Source organism: Pan troglodytes, chromosome 10, assembly GCF_028858775.2.
Source record: "Pan troglodytes isolate AG18354 chromosome 10, NHGRI_mPanTro3-v2.0_pri, whole genome shotgun sequence".
In the NCBI taxonomy this organism is placed as follows: Eukaryota; Metazoa; Chordata; class Mammalia; order Primates; family Hominidae; genus Pan; species Pan troglodytes.
The window spans coordinates 54,928,346-54,951,991 of NC_072408.2; the positions used below are offsets into that span (position 1 = coordinate 54,928,346).

A 23,646-nucleotide genomic window follows, 5' to 3' on the forward strand; every position below is an offset into this window, starting at 1 on the left:
AGGAAAAAATAAGGAGAGAGAGAGAGAAGGTAGAGTAAGATTACAGAAAGTTGTTTAAACTGAAAGAAGATACTTTATGTTCAGTTTTTGTTTGTCGTTTTTAGGAAGCTTTTATATTTCAGGGCCCAAGTGCCCTTTCTCTATTGTCTCTCCTGCTAAATTTATCCCAGGACTACCCTGAAACACTGCTTGAACAGGGACTCAGGAACAGCAAAGCACTTGAACATACATACCGCATATCCATTTTTCAACCATCGGATTGTAGGGATGGGCTTTCCTGTGGCCACACAAGGCCAGTAGAGATCACTGCCTATGTCCACCTCTGTGTCATTGATGTGTTCTACCCACTCAGGGAATGCTAAAAAGTAAGGAACATTGTAAATGTTAAATGAAGGTCTCAAGATCCATCATAATCTCCAGAGTATAAATATTACATTTAGTTAACCTAATTCTGCAGAATACATCAGATAGTGTATGTATCCTGAATTCAGTAATAGGCCTTGTCTTTGCATAGGTTTAACCTATGCAAATCCTGTATTATTACAGCAGGAGGTAACTATAACTCAGCCATTATTTTCCATTTGTAAATCATGTTTTGTTGAAAAGCTGAGTTATAATTATTACTAAAATAACTGATTTTTTTCTGCTCATAACATAAACCTTTCAAGTCTGTCAAGATGATAATTGAGGTTTTAAAGAATTACATCTCAATTCAATATGATACCATCTCTTAACATTTTGGATAAAGACTCAGATTTTTTTCCTACTCCCTCAGGTATACATTATCTTCATTTTGATGGAACTTTCAGCTAGTGGCCATGGTAACATCTCACTTTGGTGCTAGAAAAATGACTTGGACACCTAAATATACTCTTTCCATATTAGAAACTATATACAGTAGCCATGATTGGTGAAATCTATGCATTGGTAAAATTGATCTCAGTCTCATTCTTTAGTCTGATCTACTTGATAGCTAAAGAAACATCCATAAAAATGAGAAAATGCTAAAAATTTTCCAAAGAAAAAATATTTTTAGAGAACAAGCAAATAATTTGACAGTCTTTTTGATTATTTCAGTTATCTAGTCCAAATAAATGCAGATAAATAAATTAATACAAAAAGGAAGTAGGAAGAAAGAATCCTGAGTGGAGAATAGTATTTAATTTTCTTTGAAACTGGGAACTTGTGTTAATTTTATGGCCAAAGGAATATATGCATCTTATAAAAAACATTTAACAAGTAATAAAATACTAGAAATTTAAAAACTAGAAAACATTTTTATCTCACCAAATACCATCAACATTATACGTTATAATGTATACATTATACATGTAGACATATGTACACCTATATATTTTAAAGCATATATAATCTTATTTAGTACATGTTTTCACTCATCATTATATTTGTAACATAGGGAGATATTTTTTAAACTATTGGTGGATATGTTCCTTGTAAGGGAGAAAGGTTTTATTTTGTATACAATCTTAGCAATACATAATACAGGAATATCAGCACCCTTCCTGTCTTGGCCTCACAAAGACAACACAGACATTTGCTATTACATCATGTAATGAATAATTGAATTGGCTTGACACATTCTATATATGGCTTAATTATGTAACCTTCTAGGGATGTGATCAGACCTAAAGATAATACTTAGTATGCTGCATTAGTAAAGAATAAATAATATTTCTCTTGAATTACCTTCTGTAAATATGTGCTCTGTCACCTTGGTTCTTCTAAGGCTTTAGATATTAGACAGTTCAAAATTTTACTCTGTTGAGAACCTGGAGTGTAGTGTTCTTAATATGTTGAATAAAAACAGGTCTATAAGCTTTAGAAACCTAGTAGAAAGTGGTGGATTTATTTCAAAAGTTTAAAGGACCTTACCTAGTATTTTCTTCCTTTTAGGAGGCCACTTCATGCACACTTGATATGTATTGCATTAATGTTACTGTGGCATTGGACATACGAGTCTGAAGTTCAGGGTAAATGTTTGGGTTAGAGCATTCAGGGTACAGAGTGTGTCTAAAGCCATGATCACGAGTGGGATCATAAATGGAGTTACTGAAATGGAGATGGGGTTCACAGATGGAACCCTGATCACACCAATGTTAGAAAAGTATGGAGTTGAAAGGCAATGGAGAATGAAAGATTATACAAGGAAATTAATAACAAAGTGGGTTGCAGACATGAAGTGCAGAAAGTGAATCATGAAGAAGGGAGGGACCAACTGTGGCAACCACTGCTGTTAGATCAAAAAAAGTACAACCGAGAATTGATCGTTAGCTTTAGCAATATGGAAGTCTGTGGTCATGAAAAGAAAGGTTTCTGTGGAGACGCAGAGATGCAAATCATGTTGGAGTGCATTTAAGAGAGAAGAAAAACTGGAGATGGAGACAACACTTTTAGAGAGAATGGATGAATCTGTCAAATTTTTTATTACTTTTTGGGAGAGACAGGAAAAAGTGAAATGGGACAGTAGCCAGAGTTAAAAACGAATAATCTTGTGGAAGCCCTCGATGTTTATTCACTTGTGACCTGCAAAGTTCATGTTGTGGAACATTATAGAAATTATTTCAGTCTGGAAAGTTTCCAGTGTGGCCTGAAAAAAAATCTGTCTTCCCAAATGTAAGTTTATTTTAATGTGTGAAAATCAAAGGTTTGTGCCAAGATAATTTTGTCAAAAAAAAAGATTTCTTAGACCAGTGGTTCTCAAAGTGTGACTCCAGGACCAATATTATCTGCATCCTTTGGGAATTTGTTAAAAATACAAATTCATGAGCCCCTAACAGACCTCTGAATGAAAAATTCTGAGAGTTTGGCCCAGCAATCTGTTTTAACAAGCCCTCCATGTGATTTTGATGCATGCTTAAGTTTGCAAACCACTGACTTAAACTAAGTCATAACACATAGCTTCTTCTATAAATAAAAAGATACTGAAAAAAGACAGTGATAAAATGAGTAAACAAACTATATTAAGTGTATATTCTGAAAATTACCAATAACACTTCTATCAATCCATTGCTATTACCTATGGTTCAATTGGTAATAAGTTCGTAACTTCTATAACTCATAGTTATGGCTTCATTAGACATATGAGAAATATTTTATCTTTCTCCATGATGTAACATGCATCACTGTTTTTAAAACCATTAATCATTATATAGTAGTTTTTCATGTATGGAAATGGCTCTAAATAAGATACTGATGAAATTTATACAAAATTAAAATAATGTATCTACCTTGGACATAAATTCTTGCTTGATGTTTATCCTTTCCTCTAATGTTCTCAGCCTCACATTCATAGATGCCTTCATCTTCTAGCTGAATATTGAAGATCTTAAGAACAGCCCCAGAGGTGCTAATCTCAGCAGTGCTTGGCATTGGTTCTAGAACCTTCCGCCATCGGATATCCGGAACAGGACTTTAAATAGAAGATACAAGTGTTAAAGTTTCACACACTTAAAAGACAATTACTTTATGTTTATAGCTAAACAATTATTTATTTCCTAAAATGGTACTATTTCTATATATATTAATAAAAGTGTCAGTATACTTACTTTCCAAGTGCAAAACATTCTAAGGTCACATTTTGGCCCATCAATGCATATACATCCTTGAACTGAACTACAATATCAGCAGGATATGGTTTTGTTGTTCCTAATATTAAGAGAAACACAAATATCCACTAATTATTAGGTAAAATATTAGTTATTCTTAAACATGGTAATTCTACAGGATTAGAGCTGCTCCAACATGGAGGTTTTTCTCTGTACAGGTACAGGTCATATCATAATGGATAGACTTGTTTGTTTATGCATAGTATGAATATAGTATAACTTCTCAGTATTTTCAATAATATTGGCTCGTTCTGACAGCTGCATAACCACTGTGACTCAATTTACTAAAAAAAATCCTGTCTTTAGTGAGCAACAGATATGTGTCAAATATTGTGATCAGTGCTGCATGGAACTCAGGAAGGTAGAGAAAGAAAATGAGGGAGAAGGAAAGAGAAGAAGGAGAAGAGAGTAGAAAAGAAAGACGCAAGGCAAGAAACTAAGGAGAAAAGAAGAAATGCCCACAGACATAAAGGCAAAGGGAAACAAATTGAAAAGAGAGAAGGAGAGAGGGAAAGAAGGAGAACATTTACTCAGACAACACAGCGCTCTTCAAACTAGACACTTTATTTCATTTATTTAGCACATCAGTCCTGAAAGATGTGTATTAATCCTTCAGGCTTACAGAAAAAATCAAGCTTAGAAAGGTGAAAGGCATTGTTTAGGATCACAAATTGAGTGTGTACCTCACACTGTAAAATGCTAAAGAGACAAATAAATAATGATATATAAGCCAAATCAAAATGGGTACTTTGAAAGAGTGACTGATGAGGACAGTAGTTAGAAGTAGGTAAGGGCTATAGGACTCTGAGGCAAATATGCCATTTACATTGGACCAGTTTAGCCTGAACAAACACCATATTACGACAAAGCTCCAGGAGTGTGCAAGGAATTTTAAAAGGTCTAGGAACTCAAATGATGCTGAAGTATATGAGCTTGAACCCACAATCTAGAAGGACTGAAAAAATAATAATATTTTGAGACGAATTTTCTCAATAGGTAATATATTAGTCTGTTCTCATGCTGCTAATAGAGACATATCTGAAACTAGGTAATTTATAAAGGAAAGAGGTTTAATTGACTCACAGTTCCGCATAACTGGGTAGGCCTCATAATCATGGTGGAAGATTAAGGAAGAGCAAAGGGAAATCTTACATGGCAGTGGGCAAGAGACAGCATGTGCAGGGGAACTCCCCTTTATACAACCATCAGATCTCATGAGACTTATTCACTACCACAAGAACAGTATGGGGGAGACAGCCCCCCATGATTCAATTATCTCCACCTGGCCCCACCCTTGACAAGTGAAGATTATTACAATTCAAGGTGAGATTTGGGTGAGGACACAGCCAAATCGTATCAGGTAACTACCATTGGGACTTGGTAAGAGAAGTAATATGGATCTTATCTTTGGTTTAAGTGGAAGACCTTGCTGGCATTTTTAAAGGATGGAGCATGGAGAGGAGAAATATAGAAGACAGTCTCAGAGGTCCAAAAAGGCTGTTTCAATACTTCAGGCAAAACAGGTGAGGGCCAACACTAGGGCATAGTTACAGTGAAAACAGAAAGGAAACAGTAAATATAAATTGTATTTTAGAGGCAGAATCAACAGGACGGCTCCTTGGATCAATGTTTCTCAAGGTGTAGATTAAAGGCTCAATCATCAGAATCACCTAGGATACTGGTTCAACTTGTGGATTCCTGGGTCACATTCCAGGCCTGCTGAATCAGTATCTCTGGGTCCTGCATTATTCCCAAAACTCCCCAGGTGCTTACCTACTAATTAAGAATCACTGGGTTAGCTGTCCTGAAGATCAGTGGAAATTGGGATTTGATAACAAATAATGCTACCTTGAGTTATTAGAAATGAAATTGTATTGCTAAATAAGCTAAATAAAAGGAGAAGGTTTTGGAGAGAAGTAACACATGTATTTGTGACACTTTGAGCTTAACATCTGTGAGAGCTTTCTGGGGGACAAGTCCAGGATATAGGAAGAATTGACATCTAAACACAAGAAAAGTTTCGGAGATATGAACTTGAAGTCTCTTGCAAAGGTATACTGTTGAAAATGTGTAAGTGGGTGAGAATACCTAGGAAAAGATTAGAGAAAAATATAAGAAAGAATATTTTGTGAAGAATATTCTATGAAATTTGTCAGAGAGGCAGAAGGGGGATGAAGAGTTCAGGAAATTAAGTGAAGAAAGAAAAGTTCATGAAACGCAGAAGAGGCAGTGTCAAAGTTCAAACAGAATAAGGACTTCAAAGTGTCCTTTGGATTTAGCAAATAGGAATTCATAATAATTCAAAATTGCATTGAATACAAGAGAATATGCAGAGATAATGAGGTAGGGCAGAATCTGAGGATTCAGAAAAGAAGAAAATAAGTGTGGTAGTGAAGTTTCTAATTGAAATAAATGGAATGTGAACCGGAACAACTGGAGAACTTAGCTTGAGCGAGGGGAGAAATATTTCTGCTATGGAGACAAAAAGTAAGAAAATAAATAGAAGTGCTGAACTGCAAGTATATTTCTGGGGAAGAGTAGAAAGAAAATCAAGAGAATTTTTACATGATGGCTCCTTTTCAGTCTATGAAGTAGGGGGTGAGATTATCTCTTAAAACTGAGAAAAGAAAAATGAGCCAGAAAGTCAACAATATTTTTTGAATACCAATTATGTGAGTGTTGCCTTGCAGAGAAAAATAAAAATGGAACCTCAATGGTATTATAGCATTTTTCCCATCATCACACTGTACTTAGGGGTAAAGGCAGGAGCCAAACCTAATTAGATCTGTTAATCTGAAGCTGGTATGCTCTCATGAGCTTGAATTTGCTGATATTAATGTAGCAGAAGGACTTGGATAGAAATAATGTAAAGTAAGCAAGTATACTGTGATTTGATTCTCTTAAGCAGCAGTGCTTTTTAAAAGGGAAGTAGTTCAATTGGAGCCTGGGGAAAGGCCAATCAGATTGTCAGTGGTCATCTGCCATGGTGCTACCAGGGTAGCACCTCGTGCTGATTATGTAGATTAGAAAATACCATTTATTTACTTATTTGTATCATGTAAATAGTTCCTTAAAAATACCAAAATAATCAAAATGACTTAAAAATTCTACAATTACTATTGTTTGTTTTGATCTACCAATCATTTGATTTCTTCATGAGCTTACTAAGAAGTAGGAATGGCCACAAAACAAAAAGTAGATGTCAGTGATTTCTACTGTAACCAATACACTAGAACTGGACTAAGGTATCAGTCCCCTGTGTATTTTCCGAGCTAGAGGCAACTCATCCGAACTCAAGCTTTTTACAGCAATTTTATTAGCTAAATCTTCTCAATGCAAAAAGCTTAGGACCAAGCCTTTGGCCCCTTCAACATGCATCCCCTTTTATATTGTCCTTCCTGAAAAGTCAGCTAGTCTTCACTGGATATTTCTTTTCATTACGGTAAGTATACCATATGTAGATAACCTTGCGAAAACAGAGTGTAACAAATAAAATACTTACGTTCAGGTATTGGAATGAGTGGGATGAATTTGCTGAACACGCTCTTTGTAATAGAAGGACTGGAAACAAAGCAGGAATAATTGCCTTTGTCGGAAGCCTCAACATTTGCAATGTAGAGATTGCCATTTGTCTGAGACACAAATCGCCGTTTATCCATTGTGATAAATACAGGAAATTCATTTAGAAGCCAGCGATAGCTAAGATCATCTAGGAGAAAATATTGCCTTCTAAATATTAAGTGCTTCTCCCAAAGTTGTTACATAATTTAATAGAGGCTAGTAACAAGCTATCACTTAATCTAATAAAGGCTATTGTGGAGCAAATGTTAGGAGAAAGCCAAGACAAACAGTGCACACTTTTAAACATGTACCATATTTTACATGAATATAAGCATTACACTAAACAATTACATCTATTTATCTATTTCTATTATTTTATAAACTATTATATTCTTGCTTTCATTTCATTGATGGGCTAAGTGAAACTCGAAGAGGTTACATAACTTGCTTAGAATGTCATGACTATTAAGAAGAAATAGGATTTTGAATCCATGTCTAATAACTCGAAAGCCATGATTAATCTGCCAAACTGCATTTTATAAATATAATTAAGATTGCTTACCATATTATTGCTTTATCTTTTTGTGTGTGTGTGTGTGTGTGTGTACACCTATTTTAAATTATAGAGTTAGAAATGAGCTTACATAACCTATTGTGGTCACATTAAAAAGAGAAAACCACAGAAACAGGGAAAAGTATGGTACTGGTTTAATTAAATATTAGGAGATGTATGATATGGTAACTCTTACCCACATGAAATTCCTTTGGCTGAACACACTAACTAGTTAAATGGAAAACTGAATTTCCTCCTTAATTTGCTGCATTTCCTATAGTTTTCTATTCCTTCTTTCCTCTCTGTTTTGATGAATGACTCCCCAGGAGTCATTCAACAAATACACAAGAGGAGACAACGGGCAATGCATACCTTTAGGTCAAAAAATGATGATTCCCTTCAAAACATCTTGATCACATAAAGACAATTTCTACTGGGAAGAATGTAAGTGGGAATCTCTCTAGGTCAGATTAGATAGGATTTTAGGTGTAAAATGGTGAAAAACCAAGAACTCACAGCACTCAGGCTTCTTTTAAAGATGAATAATCATGACAAACGGCTATTTTGCTTTCGGGAACTCAGCGTGGCTAGCAAAGCTTTCAAAGAGAGTGTGAAAGCACAATGACTATGAAAAACTAAAAGAGATGCACATTATATAAGCTTCACATAATTGGGAATAATAACCTGGGCATTATATTTAGCTTAGCTATGTAATTTTCTCCAGCAAAATACAACATCAAGACAGGCAGTGAATATGATTATATTCTTTTGGTTTTCAACATTGATTTTTTTCAAATTATAGAAGCAGCAGCATATGTTTATTATTGAAGAAACAGAATATAGTTAAAAAGAGGCAGAAAATTAGACTACCATAATTAGCCTCTAACTCAGAATTACGGTTAACATATATTTCTAGGCACTTATATCTGTGAATAATTGAATTCTTTTAATTTGTTTTCTTCTTGCTGATTTAGGGTCACAGGATAATTAGCATAGGAAAATATTTAGGGAGCTGCTTAAATTTCTTAAATGAGGGCTCCTGGGATAAGTAAAGAAGTATCACATTCAGAAAGGAGTATTAAGTAGTCTTTCATCCAAGCTGATATGTATAGTACATTTAAAAGAAGACTTTGATCTTTTCTGATTCTGAATTAATATTTCCTATTCTCAGTTGAAATGTAAATCCAAATTTTGTAAGGATTTCTGTTAAAAATTAAATCCCCACTCCCCCTGCCCCACCACCAAAGCCAAAAATGTCAAGAAATTGTGTATTTCCTTATAGAGAAAGGACTTTTGTAACTATAGAATGTATGAAAGATACTGCCCACAAAATGCATTTAAAGTAATCTGAATCCTCAGTGGTTACGTGAATACAGAGACCTGAATTTTAATTCTCAGTATGACTTTTATCAGGCCAATTAGTCACTCTATTACTCAGTTTCTCTAAAATGTAAGACATTTTCCTGTGCCCCACTCATAAGAGATGTGTGAAAAGGAATGAAAGAAGTGATGGTACTTGATCCTTATAAGGGATAAATGCTAAATCCGAGAAGTTATTGTCGTGATGTTGTATGAACATAAGTCTTGGACTATAGAACAACTGGTCTGACTGACTGAATGCCCAATGTAGATTCTCTAATATTTATTTTGCAAAACCTAAGTACCTTCCAAGTGCTGCTAAACAAGATAGATGTGGCCTTTGAATTTGTGGGACTTGCAATATAATTAATCTAAATTTATTTAACAAATCTTACTTATTTTTAAAGCCATTCACTTGGACCAAACAATAATTGCAATTTGTTAGAATCTGTCAGCAATCATTACAACAAAGGTAGGAATGGCTTTTGCCATTTTTAAATGGGGGATCCAAGGCCTAATAGAGTGAAGTGACTTGCCTGAGGTCATACAGCAAAGGGGAGGCAGAACTGATGTTCTCACCTCTTTCCCCACCCACCATCACCAAAATAAGCTGTACCAACACCAGAGCAATAGCCACGCTGACTCTCCGACTTACGGATGAGATGTGACTTTGTCAATCAAGAGCTAAGCCCTGATCTAGTTCTTTCAAGGACTCAACAGACCATCTTCTTTGTGTCTTTCCTAGCCCCACACAGATGATAAAGTCAACCATCTTTGCAAAAGCCATCTGTTTTCCTCAGATTATAGACTGGATTAAACAATAAATAACCATAAAATTATTTTTTCAGTAAGTGCCAGCACATGCTTAAGAAATGTTGCTTTTATCGGTAGATATATGACACTTCTTGCTTTTGCCCCAGAAGTCTAGGTAAGCACATTGCAGTCCCATAGTTTTGAAAACAACTTATTGAATGATGAATCGTAAATTGATATTCCATCACCCCTGACATCTACACACATATAGAACTGCCACCTTGATTCTCATTTGGAAGCTTAACAGATGCTTCACATTTAACATGTCCACACCTATTCCTTCAGCTGAAGTAATGGCAACTTCATTCTTTTAGGATCTCATGGCAAAAACTTTTATGCCCCCTCAACTCTTTTATATTTATCTTATATACCACATAAAGTCAACAAGCAAATCCTCTTGGCTTTTCCTTCAAAATATATCTAGAATTTAACCAAAATATGCCTAGATTTCTATATAGAATTTAGTATATTCTATTTTATCTAGAATAAGCTTGGATTTATCTTCCCACCTCCACTGCCACCACTCTGGCCCATCATATGCTACCTAAACTATTACAATACCTCCAAACAGATCTCCTGTTTCCACCTTTGTCCTCCCTAGGTCCTTTCTTAAAACAGTAACCAGAGTCACCTTTCTATAACTTAAGTCATGTCATGTGTCTCCTCTGCTCAAAGCCCTCCAATGTAAATCGCATTCAAAGTAAAAGCCAAAGTATTAATAATTGTTATGGATCATAAGGTCCTCCATAATGCACCTCTTATGCCTCTCTTATTTCATTTCTTACTACCCTCTGCCTTATTCACTCTATGACAGCCACCCTGGCTTCCTTGGTCTTCCATAGTCTGACCTCAGCATCTTCCTGGCATGCTCTTCTCTCGGATACTCATATTGTTAGCTCCTTTACTTCCTTCAGGTGTTTATTCCAACTTTCCTTCTAGTGATGCTCCTCCTGAGTTCAGTCGTTCCCCTCAATACTTACTCTCCCCACTTCCCTGCATTCTATCTATCTATCTATCTATCTATCTATCTATCTATCTATCTATCCTTATTTAGCAATATCTAACATGGCATGTCTTTTAGCCAATTATCTTATTAATGTCTGACTCTCCCCGTGGAAGACCTCTGAAGGCTGGTAGCTTTTCCTGTTTTGCTCCACTGAGGCATTTCTGTGGCATACATTGTGCCTGCTGTATAACAAACACTCATAAGAGATTTTCTGAGTCAATGAGTGATGCAGTGAAGTCCATCCAGTATTGAATATGGTCAAATGTAGTCACTGGATAGTTTTGGTCATTACTTTGTGGGAAACACTATGAAAATGGTAGGTTTTTAATATATATATATATATATATTCAATAGTTCCTTAAGAAAAAGGTTTTTCTCATTGAAAGGGTGTTAGAAAATTTTGAATTTTATATGTACCTCCTGTATTTATCAAGCAATCATCTTTCTCCTATTGTGGAGAAAATCACAAATATTTGATATGTAAACAACCACAACTATATATACATTATATATACACAAGTATATATATAGTATATATACACATTATATATACACGTATATATAGTATATATACATTATATATACACGTATATATATAGTATATATATACATTATATATACACGTATATATATAGTATATATATACATTATATATACACGTATATATATACATTATATATACACATATATACATTATATATACATATATAAGTGTATAAGTATATATAGTATATATATACATTGTATATATACACGTATATATAGTATATATATACTATATATAAGTGTATATATATACTATATATAAGTATATATAAGTGTATAAGTATATATATAGTATATATACATTAGTGTATATATACTATATATAGTATATATAGTATATATACATTAGTGTATATATACTATATATAGTATATATAGTATGTATATAGTATATATAGTATATATACACATTATATATACACGTATATATAGTATATATACTATATATACACGTATATATATAATATATATACATTATATATACACGTATATATAGTATATATACATTATATATACACGTATATATATAGTATATATACATTATATATACACGTATATATAGTATATATACATTATATATACACGTATATATATAGTATATATACATTATATATACACGTATATATATAGTATATATACATTATATATACACGTATATATATACATTATATATATACATGTGTATATACATTATATATACGTATATATAAGTATATATGATATATATACGTATATATATACGTATATATAATATATATACACATGTATATATACACGCACACACACAATTTCATGTGGAATATATAACGTATAATTTTGTGTGAAATATATGTGTGTGTATATGTACATACACACACATCAGATTGATGTATCCTACACAAAATCCTATATGGAGTTTAAAAGCCTGTTACGTTTCATTCTCTATGGAGATGTTTAAAGTCAAATTTAAGGCATAATATTAGAACTATAAGAATAGAAACATGACTTTTAAATTGTGAAAACAGGTATTTATATATTGTTTCAAAGATATATTTGATAAATAAATGAAAATTGGTGAAAGTATATGAGGAATTCATCTTTTAATTAGCACTTTGGTGGCTTTTGTCTTAGCCATATAAAATTACAGAAAACATAGATTCAAAGTTGAATTTCATAGCAGATGACACTTAATTTAGCCCCATTTATAAAGTAGATGATTAGTCTTGCTGATTGGTATTCCTAAGGAGATTAATAATTTATTATGTCTTTATCCCTTCTAGGGTTTAGTTACATAGAGTTCACAGTATTTCATAGATACTAACTTGTTAAGAAAATGATCGATTATACATCCTTTCTTGGTACTGTTCTATTTCAGGAATATTTTCTAGAAAATCTAACAGAATTTCCCTGTGGAATAGGAACTTTAATGATGACATAATACTCTCTCTCTCTCTCTCTCTCTCTATATATATATATGTTTATAAACTGAAATGATTAGAGATGCTTGGGACTAGAGCCAGGTGACTGAGCCAAGAAAGAAAGTGTCCACAACAATTAGTGACACATTACAAGATATGCAAATATTCAGTCTCATTTAATTAATAATAAGCCATGATTATTAATAATGTAGCATTATTACTAAGAAAATGGAAACTTGTCCATTTTGTTTCATAGATGCTAATAGTCAGAGAGGAATTAAGTTTACCTGGAAAATGGTACGGAGGGTCACAGAGAAGCACCATTCCTTTCCCTTCTTTTACTCTGACCTCAGGACGTTCCTCAGGTGGGAAAGGATCAAGATCTAATTATGAAAGAAAAAAAGAGAAACATTCACTCTCTGGTCAATAGAAAGAGAGACATTCATCAATTTTACCTTTCAGCAAATAACTCATTCGTGAGATACAGCACTTCTCAGTGGTTTGGTGAAGCCTAGTAAAGTCAGCTCCTCCTTCTTACATTGCTGAGATTTTGTATACACTATTAAAAAGTTATGTTATGAGCTCAAAGTCTATGGATATTGGGAGCAGCCTGCATAAGAATTCTGACAACCCTGAAAATCACAAATATCCTGAAGACTTTTGTTTCAGACTTAGGGAGAATCTCAGTCAGGGTATCTGGAAATACAATGAAATCAGACAAACCAGGGACCTACCAAAGAAAGTAAGTAAGAAGGAATGACTTAGAGGAATGGACTCATTTGAAGGGTATTTCTCTTCCTGAGGGAGGGCTTGGATATCGGGAAGGAATAAGGGTGAAAGGCAGGACCCTCATTAGGGAACGTGAAAGTAACCAATCTCTTGCGCCTTCTCAAATTCTGGGTTTGTTTCAGTTCTAATTTTCTTTACTCTTTTCTATGTATTTGGAACTTACATTTCACTTGATTCCTTGATATTCTTCCAGTTCTTCATTTGTTTTACTGATACTCATTCTATTTTTTTCTGCCTCTCTTCCTGTTCCTAACCTGTGATCAGCACCCAAATTATAACATTGAATTGTTACTTTTCTCAGTGTAAAGTGTATACCTCTGAAAATTCATCTATTCTAAGTGTTACTTTTTTGCAGAGGACTTTTCAAATCTACTTCTCTAGGCCTGGTGTCTTACTTGAATGCCATCCCTATCCTCAATAGCTTACTTGACATTTCAACTTGGATAACTCAATATCAAAATAACCTCTGCATGTGAAGCAACCATTTAAATGCTTCCTGCCATCCTTGAAATTGGTTTTTCTTGCTCCCATCCCATTATTAATGAGAACAGAATGTTTCTACCCTCTGACTAGACATAACTTGGAAAAAAAATGTACAGTCTTCTTTCCTTTTGTGCAATGCAACCTGTTAATTCTTTCCTTATGGTTAATGTATATTATTTACATGTACACTCTCACCACACTAATTTAATCTTACTTCTCTTCCTGGACCTTTCTCATTCCCTCCTGATAAACCCTACCATGAAGGACTTCTTAAAACATTGTTTTCATCCTATAATTCATTTTGCAAAAGATTTAAGTGCTGACAAATCACATACTGGAGATCACCTGGTCCAACTCATCTCCCAATGTAAAATTTTCTTTCAAAACAACCTCTAATTTTTAGCTTAGCACAGTTTTTCATTATTAGCCCTAATTAAATGTTTCATGTAATTTAAATTTAAAATAAATTAACTAAAATATAATTAAATATATTCCTACTATTAGAAATTAAATATTAGGGAATACAATATTGTCATATTGGGTTGATCTTTGAAGAGTCACAGCCATTATGTTGCAATATGTGACATTTTCTTCCCCCAAAAGACAATTTTCACCCCCTTAGGGGTGATAGTGCCCCTTTGATAATACATGGCTTGTTGCTTCCATTGATGCCTTTTTTTTTTTTTTTTTTTAAGGCAGAGTCTTGCTCTGTCATCAGGCTGGAATGCAGTGGCACAATCTCGGCTTACTGCAACCTCCGCCTCCCGGGTTCCAGCAATTCTCCTGCCTCAGCCTCCCGAGTAGCTGGGATTACAGGCATGCGCCACAATGCCCAGCTAATTTTTGTATTTTAAGTAGAGACAGGGTTTCACCATGTTGGCCAGGATGGTCTCGATCTCCTGACCTCATGATCCACCAGCCTCAGCCTCCCAAAGTGCTGGGATTACAGGTGTGAGCCACCGCGCCCAGCCTGATGCTAACTTTTAAAGAGTCATTCAAGATCCTCAGACGCTGGCCTTCCTTTATTTGACAACATCATCTTTCACTGTTTCAAGTGCATTCATAGTATGCCTTGTGGTGCTTTGTTGTCTCCATTACACAATTAGGGTCCACTCATCTTGTAAGATCCACCTCATCTATGATGCCTTCCTCTCACTATCCTTTCCTGATTGTTCTTCTTGCTGAACTCACCTAAACACGGTTGCCCTTTTTTAAAAGTTACAGTTTACTTACATCCAAAGCTCAGGGTTGCTTCAGTGCTTCTGACCATCCCGTAGTTATTAGATGCTAAACAGTAGTAGATTCCAGCATCTTTCTGTTTGTCAGGGTTGTTGATAACAAGGTTTCCTCCTACCATACTGTATCGATCACTTGTGAGATCAACGTCCCCATTATTCATTCTCCATCTATGAGAAAAAGACACAAAGGTCATATCACAGGTCATGAGACCTAGAAACTCCAAGGAGCTAACACAGTTCTAAAATAATTTGGGTACGGCTCCATGTGAAGTCAGACAATTAAGAATATGATTCAGGTGGTATTTCTTTGTACTCTATGATTCTGAGTCTCTAGGACCGTAATTTGTAATTTAGCTCAAGTACAGACAAGGAAACATCAAAGTACATGACGTATTTTGTCTTTTTTTGTGAGGTATCTCAAGTGACAAATATTTTGTTGAGTTTTTCTCCATAAATTGATTTCTTGGGATGTAATTGATAGCCATCTATGCACCAGTTAGATTCATACATATGCAGATATACTGTATAAAATTTTAAAAGCATTGTTCTACCATAAATAAAATACAAAATATCAATATCTGACTCTAAATTTCAAAGTAATTTTTCAATAAAACAAACTAATTGACATTGGGTTCTGCTCAATAAGTGACATATTCTGACCACTAGAGGTCAGTCACACAATTTGAAAATGATAAAAGTCAGTTGGGTTTTTAAAAATTTATTCCGAGCCACAAATATACAAGTAAAACTGGATTTTCCTCAGCCTAGAGTTAGTGGTCACTTATGTCTTTTCTCATTACTCTAAGATTACTTTTAATAAAGTGAAAAAGAGGAACAATTCTTTTTCTCCCCAACCACATAATATCATAACAATATAAGACATGCTGCAGATAATCAGAGCATTAACTGATAGGGATAGTGTTATAAATAGACTGGAAACAGGGATCTAACTTTCTGATGTGATGATGAAAAGAATGCATGTAGAAAATAGTTCTCAACTAAGAGAACCAACTGTATAATTTTATAATCATTCTTTATCAGGGTTTATCCTTTAAAGTTCCATGTCCTCAGGAAAGTCATAAGCCTAGAGCTGTGGCCAAATCGCTCAAGTAGTAGTGGCTTGTGGCCACATCACTCATTCCCTGGCCACTTCTAATTAGAGTAATAATCATGCCCAGAAGTCCTAATGACTTTAGAATATCTGTTGTCAAATCAAAGTTACTGGAACATTATTAGTTACAATTTTCGCAGTATAGGAGATAATTTAAAAGCAAGTATAGAAAACTGTGATTTTGCATTTTTAAAACTTACTAAATTACAATCCAATGAATAAAGCCTTCCTCTTCCCCCAGGTGATGGCAATATTGTCCCTGCCTGAACCATCTAGTGTTAAGTTGCTTAGCTCTTGTCAAGACAGTGGGTTTCTTTGTTGGGCAGCTCCAATTTTTGTAATTTCTCCCTCATTATATTGGTTCCAAATTTTTGTTTATTATCTTACCTTCCTCCACATGGATCTGATTGTGCTTGTGACATCATATAAGGATTACCTTTTTCTGTCTTTGAAGAAGTTCACTGGTCTAGTTTCAGAAACATAGACTATTGCTACAATACCTTTTAATACTTTTTTATTGTAATGCTTGTTTCTTTGGGGATGGGGGCAAGATAATGAAAGCCTCAAGGCTTATAAGTCACAAGTAAAGTACCCTGTTGTACCTCTCAGGATGTTGCTATGAATAGCACGTTGTCCCAGAACATGCTACAAATATATAACTACTATATGAATGAAAAATTGGATGATTACCAAGGTTAGTATAATTTGTCCTGAAATTATGTACATTTTAAAAACTTTAAATGTTCTTTTCCATCAAACTATTTCCATCATGAGCTGATTTTTTTTCTGTTCTTTCCCCCCACTTTTTTTTTTCCTGTCAAATGCAGACTGTCTTTATAACAAGATTAAACATCTATCTGTCTTCTCCAGTTCTGTCTATTAGTGTATGGATAACCAGGCCAAACTCAAAGTGGGAATTTCAGTGCTGGGTGCAACCTGAGAGAGGCAGTTGGTGACTTACTGGCAAAGCAAAGCTTTGCTTTTTATTGTGCCTGTGGGGTGGGGGGGTGGGGGCAGCAAGGAGAAGCATAGCCTTTTCCATGTTTCTAGAACGTTATCTGAGAGCAGCCCTTTCTTTTGCTTGCCTCTGTTCTAGCCTAGAGACTGATTTGCTAAGGTCCCTTGTGTGAATGTTAACAACAGAGTGTCACAGAATAAGTGTCACTGAAAGAGTTTTTGGGATTCTATCAATCTATCCAGGTAGATAAATAATGAAAAAATTGCATACCTCATTGGAAGTCATAAAAACTGTGTTTCAGTCTTGGATCTGTGATTTACTAGTTCTTGAGGAAGCAAATTTACTTATTCAGGATTCAGCTTCCTCTCCTGTAAAATTTTCTTGGATTGGATCTCCTCTACAGATCCTATTAGTTCTACTATTCCATGTCAATGACAAATAGGCTCTCATTATATATGGCTTAAGGGTGGAAATAAGTCTAGCCCATCAAATATTTTGAGAACAAATGTGTTATTTATAATTTATAAAATACCTACTTATATCATATTTCCATGTATGAAATTGAAACAATAAAAATAATTTCAATGGGATGGTGATTTTGTATCTAAATTCACATTTTATCTTAAGAATAATTTTGTAATTACAGCCAAAGGCAGGAAAAAACTGAGTACTGTTAGAATCAAATGGGTGGAAGGGGATATTCTCTTTTGTAAGAACTTTTTACAATAATAGAAAGTTACTTTTGTATCAAGGAAAAAATATTAAAATTAACTTTTTTGAGTGACAACTTTCAATTAAGTCAGGTGACATTAACACACTAGAGCCCCCAATTTCTCCATCAGTCACTTGTTTCGTCTTCATGGAACCATTGCACAGGTGAAATTTAAATCCACTGGCATTTGGTTGATTTTTGCATCTCATTCTTTGCATCAGATGAGAAACTGTTAGTATACTTTTCTGACCCATCTGAAGCAGGAAAACTCATTGTTGCTTTTTATAAAGTTGTTTTAGATAGCATACATATGTAACCCAGAAAAATAGTAAGAGGTATGTTTATATAGATTTTCCTATAGGTAGAGACATTTAAGAAATTTGCTGTGTTGGGTGGAATATAGATATGAGACTGTTGAAAAATATGGTGCTTTCTACAGATATTTGTGCAAGATCTTTAAATGTACTTAATATAAAAATTTATCCACATCTGTAGGTATGAGTTATGCAGGCCAGTACATAACAAAAACATTTTATCCTCAAATCTGTATATTTAAATTATGCATAATTTTATGTAACCATTCATGGGCCTAAAAACATGATTTCCATTATACAATTTATAAGTGGATAATGTCAAATGCCAGTAACATTATCTGCGCAAAAAATAGTAAGAGAATTATTTGCATATATTTAAGAAAATCTGCTATTTGAGCATTAGACAACTTTTTTAATAGTTTGTATGCCAATATTTTTGTTAATGTCCATGGAATTTGCAGAAAGCACTATATTACATCTGTACAAGTTAATAGATGCTGATCTGTGATCATTACTCTGACACTCCACTCTGAAAATAGAAGTGAGGTACATTACTTGTAAACCGGGAAAGGGCTGGCTCGTGCCCTACAGTTGAGTGAGACTTTTCCTTCCAGTGATTCCTCTGGATAAATGGTATTGATTGGCTGCTCTTCAAAAATTGGTCCAAATCCTTTGTCTTCCTCAGAAACTACAAGAAATATGAAATTGTTTTACATTGTACTGCTTTATAAGTCAAAGAAAATTTGAGAACATTAAAAAAACATTACTTGAAAAAAATCAGAAACAGAATCTCCATTTTAATTCAAAACAAAGATATTTGCCTCCATAATACTGAGCCAAACATCAGGTTCTTCATTTAAAATTATTTTCTGTGCATCTCCTGTCATTTTTCCAAATGTACCATGTGTTGCCAAACTTAGCTACTTTCCACTTCCCCAAACAAGCTGTGCTTTAATGCCCCTGAGCCTCCGCATATGCTTTCGGTTTTCCTAGAATCATCATTCTACTTTTCTTGTCCTATCAAAATTTGCATGATCCTTTGGTGACCTAGCCATAGTTAGTTCCATCAGGAAGCCAAAACCTCTCATCTCTCCTGGCTTTTATTGGTCCTCTTTTGAGTTCCTGTAGCTCCCCATAAAGGTTATGGTACTTAATACCCTTGCTATGATTCTCGGTACAACTTTCTGTTCTGCTAGATGCAAATGCTTGAGAACAGGTGGCTACGTCTTTCATCTGTGTACATCATTCTCCTGGGTTGTCTGGAAAACAAAAGGAGCCTAATGATTTTTGAACAAGAGTCTGAATGCAAAGGAGAGCTTCTTGATGTTGAGAAAATCCGTCTCTTTTCTGAGCCAGTTTTTGTTGATTTTTTTCTAAACGTGACTAGCGTTGGCACTCAGCACCATCTAGAACAATCAATCAATAAATTACACGGATATTGGATCTGAACAACTGGTTTAAAATTTATCACAAACAGCCGTGTTGAGAAGCAGTTATTCCTCGTGGTCTATTCTCCCTGGCAGGGAAGAGTGACACCTCACAGCAGGATGAGGAGAAGAGAATCATTCACATGCCACCACTGCGGCAGCATTTAGAGAGCACAGTGCAAAGCCATATGCCTCAAATGAATTAATAATCATCTGTGTGGCTAGAAAGAACGAATATTCTTACAGGTCACTGGAATGTCTCTGCCCAATCTAAGCGATGATTCACTCCTCCAGTTGTTTTTTAAGAGAGAGGTAAAGACAATGGCACACAAATATTTTGTCTTCTCTGACACTAAACTTGAAGATGAGAGTGCTGTTTCAGCTTCCTTTTGAACAAATAGTTTCATTATGTCATTTAAATCTTGTCTCAGTAACATTATCAGTGTGCCTTTGGACAAATTATTTAATCTCTCCAAAGCTCAATATCACTCTATAAAATGGGGATAATAAAATCTACCTGAAAAGGTTATTATCAGAATTATTTTGAGACAATTCATGAAAGATGGCAGTGTACCTGGCTTATAATCAGCAATTAATAAATGCTAATTTTAAAAACACTCTCATGAATTTGCCAATCTCTTCAAAATTTCATTTATGTTTCTTATGTATATAAGCTATTCAACTAATCATGAAGCTTCTAAAAACCAAAAGCCAAGTTTTCACTTTTATGGCTCTGGTGCTATTAGCACTGTGTTGTTTGGGACACTCAGTACATTTTTGTTGTACATATAGATGGTTACTAAAATCCTCAAGTTAGTTCTGCCCCCCCACCCTGCCCCCACCACTGGTATGAAGAATTAATTTATTTAATTAATAAGTTAACCCAAAATGTTTCAAAGGGAGCTGCCTCATTCTTGGTTGAAATTTGCTGAAACTTTTATTCAATAGTTTATAGACCTCAGACATATTCCATAACCACCATCCTATTTCAGATAGGAAATAGCTGGATCAGAATCAGAAGAATGAGAGGAACTGAGACTTAGCTCCTGCCATGAACTTTTCTAGTTATCGTCTTAGGCAAGCAATTTGTTTTACAGGGCTCATACATTCAGAAAAGAAAGGAACATGAGCATATGTCCTAAGGACTCCATGTGCCTACCACAATTATTATTAAGATTACAAATATGAGGTAGTCACAGAGATGCTCTCTGCTAATAATTTTGAAAGTTGTGGTGTAGGTTGTCTCTAGTTCCATATCCTTCTTGAGGCTGTAAAAGCCATAAATGAATATAATGTTTTCTGCTTCACTTCTAATACTTTTACTGAAGATGCCTGATATTTTCTGGCTATTCAGGTTGTAACAGCACAGCAGGGAAAAAATGAGAAATGAATCCTGAATCCTGATTACTGAAGACTTTCATTTTTTATGGAAGGTCTGGATTTTCTGATTTCTGAAAGAAATGACCTTGTGCTTATCTCTGATAAAAATCATATGCTATTTTTCTTCTCAGTTTGACAATTTCATAAGCTATTCCTTGAGTCTCTCCCAATTGCACAGGGTTTCTGACTGGAGCAATTTAGTTCACCTGCCATTTTGAAGATTTTGTTGTTTCTTCTCAATGCATATAAAAATGCTTAAAAAGACAAGTAGAGAAATCAATATATCTAGATTCTCTTCTTGAAGGTAAGATAATTTCTATTCCCACTATAATCCTTGATAAATAATGACTTTAGTGTGAATTATTTTAAAACAATTTATTTTAAGTCTAAGTTCATAAATATTTCAAAAACTAAAAATAAATATTGCTTAGGGGAGTGTAAAGTTCATAAAGATCTTCTAAGTACTTTGATACTTATGCGACAAGCCTGGTGATGATGTAAATGTTATTACCAATGGAGAAGGCTATACATGTAAGGAGATTTAAGGAGAAATGAATTTGTGTTGCAAGTATGCATACACTTTAAACATAAGGCCACTAATCTGCACTGGATTGGATCTTGAGTTTCCACTTCTTACAACAGTGGTAGCATAGAAATTTCAGATGGTAATGTTGGGAGCAACAATTTGATACACTATAGGTGTTAGCTGTCCTTGATCTGACTTTGGGTACTTCAGTAAGTTTTTAGACACAACACCAAAAGCATGATCTATCAAAGAAAAAAAAGGATTAAGTTGGATTTTCTTAAAATCAAAAGATCTGCTCAGTGAAAGACATCGTTAAGAGAATCTCAGGTCTTCAGGGTTAAGAGTTTTCCTTTGAACCTTCTCTGGCTTGCATTCTACAAGCAGCACATTGGAAAGATTTTTTAGAAACTAAATATCAGTCTCATTTAATAATGGGGAATATAGTAGTGATTAAATATGACTTCCTAAAATATGAACTCATCTCAAAGAGGTACAGGCTTACATTAATAAAGACCAGTTACACAATTGTACTTCCAATGTAGAAATAGACAGCCCTGGCCTGTCTAGTGTCTGCTTCTAAAGTGGCTTCTAGAAGTGTCATTATATGGAGGGTCATTGTCCAGAATTCTAAATTTAATTTATAATTTCATTTGCTTCCTTAAAAGAAGCTTTTTTATCTCTTTGAAGTAAGGTGAGTTATGGTCATTCAGAATTGCTTTGATTACTGAAAGTACTGCTTGGCGCCTTCAAATACAATAAACACAGATTCACATGAACATATTTCTATGTAAAGATTAGTAGATTTTCATATTTTAATGAAATGAGTAGTCTTAAATATTTCTTTTGATAATGTATCCTTTCATTTAAGGTATATTATGCTTTTGAGATAAAAGTTGGTCAGCTTTTAGAAAACTGAGAATATGTTTTAAGTAGCTTTTTTATCTTAATAATATGTATTTTTTAAAAAAGAAAAAGGTGCTAGCAAGGAAAATTTTCATTGAAAATTATAGAATGTCACATACTAATAATGATGAGGCCATGCCTATAAAGTTATACTGAGTGTGTATATAGGGTTATTCCTATGTATAAGGAATGAGCAAACCCTCAAAGGGGATATACAATTTTGGAGTGAATTTTATAGGCCAAACTGGATAACACTGGTGCCTTATGCTACTTTTTCTTCTCAGTTATAATACTTTTCACAAATTATATGTATATATTTCCCAATACTCCCACTTATATTTGACCTTTATGCGAACAGACAATGCAAGCTTTCAGGGATTAAAATAAGAAGCGAATCTCCAAGAAAATACTGAAATTATTTTTCACATTGAGAGAAGATTGCAGTTAAGATATTTCCCTTTGCTCTTTCCTAGAACAAAAAGCAGAATAGGACACACTTCACATCACATTCATTTTTCTATTAAGGATTTTATTTCATAACTATATGCTTCTTGCTTTTCTAAACTTTTCAAGCCTGAGTCACATAATGTATTTTGTTTGATGGTTTAGAAATTACTGTATATATTTTATTTTAGGAACATATTTGGGCCCTTGAAAGAAATACTACTCAAAACAAGCATCTGTATTGCATTGCCAGGTTCAGCATGAACCTCTTGAATATGATCCTCATGTCTCCCTTGCAGGCTGTACCTTAGTTTCCGACCATGCTAGCTCAACTAGGGTGCTCAGATGCAGGGAAAAGAATTTTGAGGGATATTTCAATACAAAGCTCAGCAAAGTATCCAGTAATGTAAACATTATGTTCTCAGCCTACAGAAAATACTGTCATCTATTGATTTTTTTCTACAGCCATGGAAACACTTAGATGACAAATTTTGATGCTT

General features: G+C 34.3%; 1 protein-coding gene across 3 annotated transcripts in view; it reads right to left on the reverse strand.

The window, feature by feature from the left end:
- The window catches only part of CNTN1 (contactin 1), a 164,595-nt gene that overhangs the window by 135,229 nt on the left and 5,720 nt on the right, over nucleotides 1-23,646 (reverse strand). For all 3 annotated transcript variants that reach the window (XM_509005.9, XM_016923638.4, XM_003952220.6), the window contains 7 exons: nucleotides 19,022-19,154; nucleotides 15,367-15,539; nucleotides 13,149-13,244; nucleotides 7,129-7,335; nucleotides 3,567-3,666; nucleotides 3,249-3,430; nucleotides 234-358 (listed from right to left, as the gene is read on the reverse strand). In XM_509005.9, the coding sequence (XP_509005.2) occupies nucleotides 234-358; nucleotides 3,249-3,430; nucleotides 3,567-3,666; nucleotides 7,129-7,335; nucleotides 13,149-13,244; nucleotides 15,367-15,539; nucleotides 19,022-19,154 (1,016 nt within the window). The remainder of the gene's footprint in view (nucleotides 1-233; nucleotides 359-3,248; nucleotides 3,431-3,566; nucleotides 3,667-7,128; nucleotides 7,336-13,148; nucleotides 13,245-15,366; nucleotides 15,540-19,021; nucleotides 19,155-23,646) is intronic.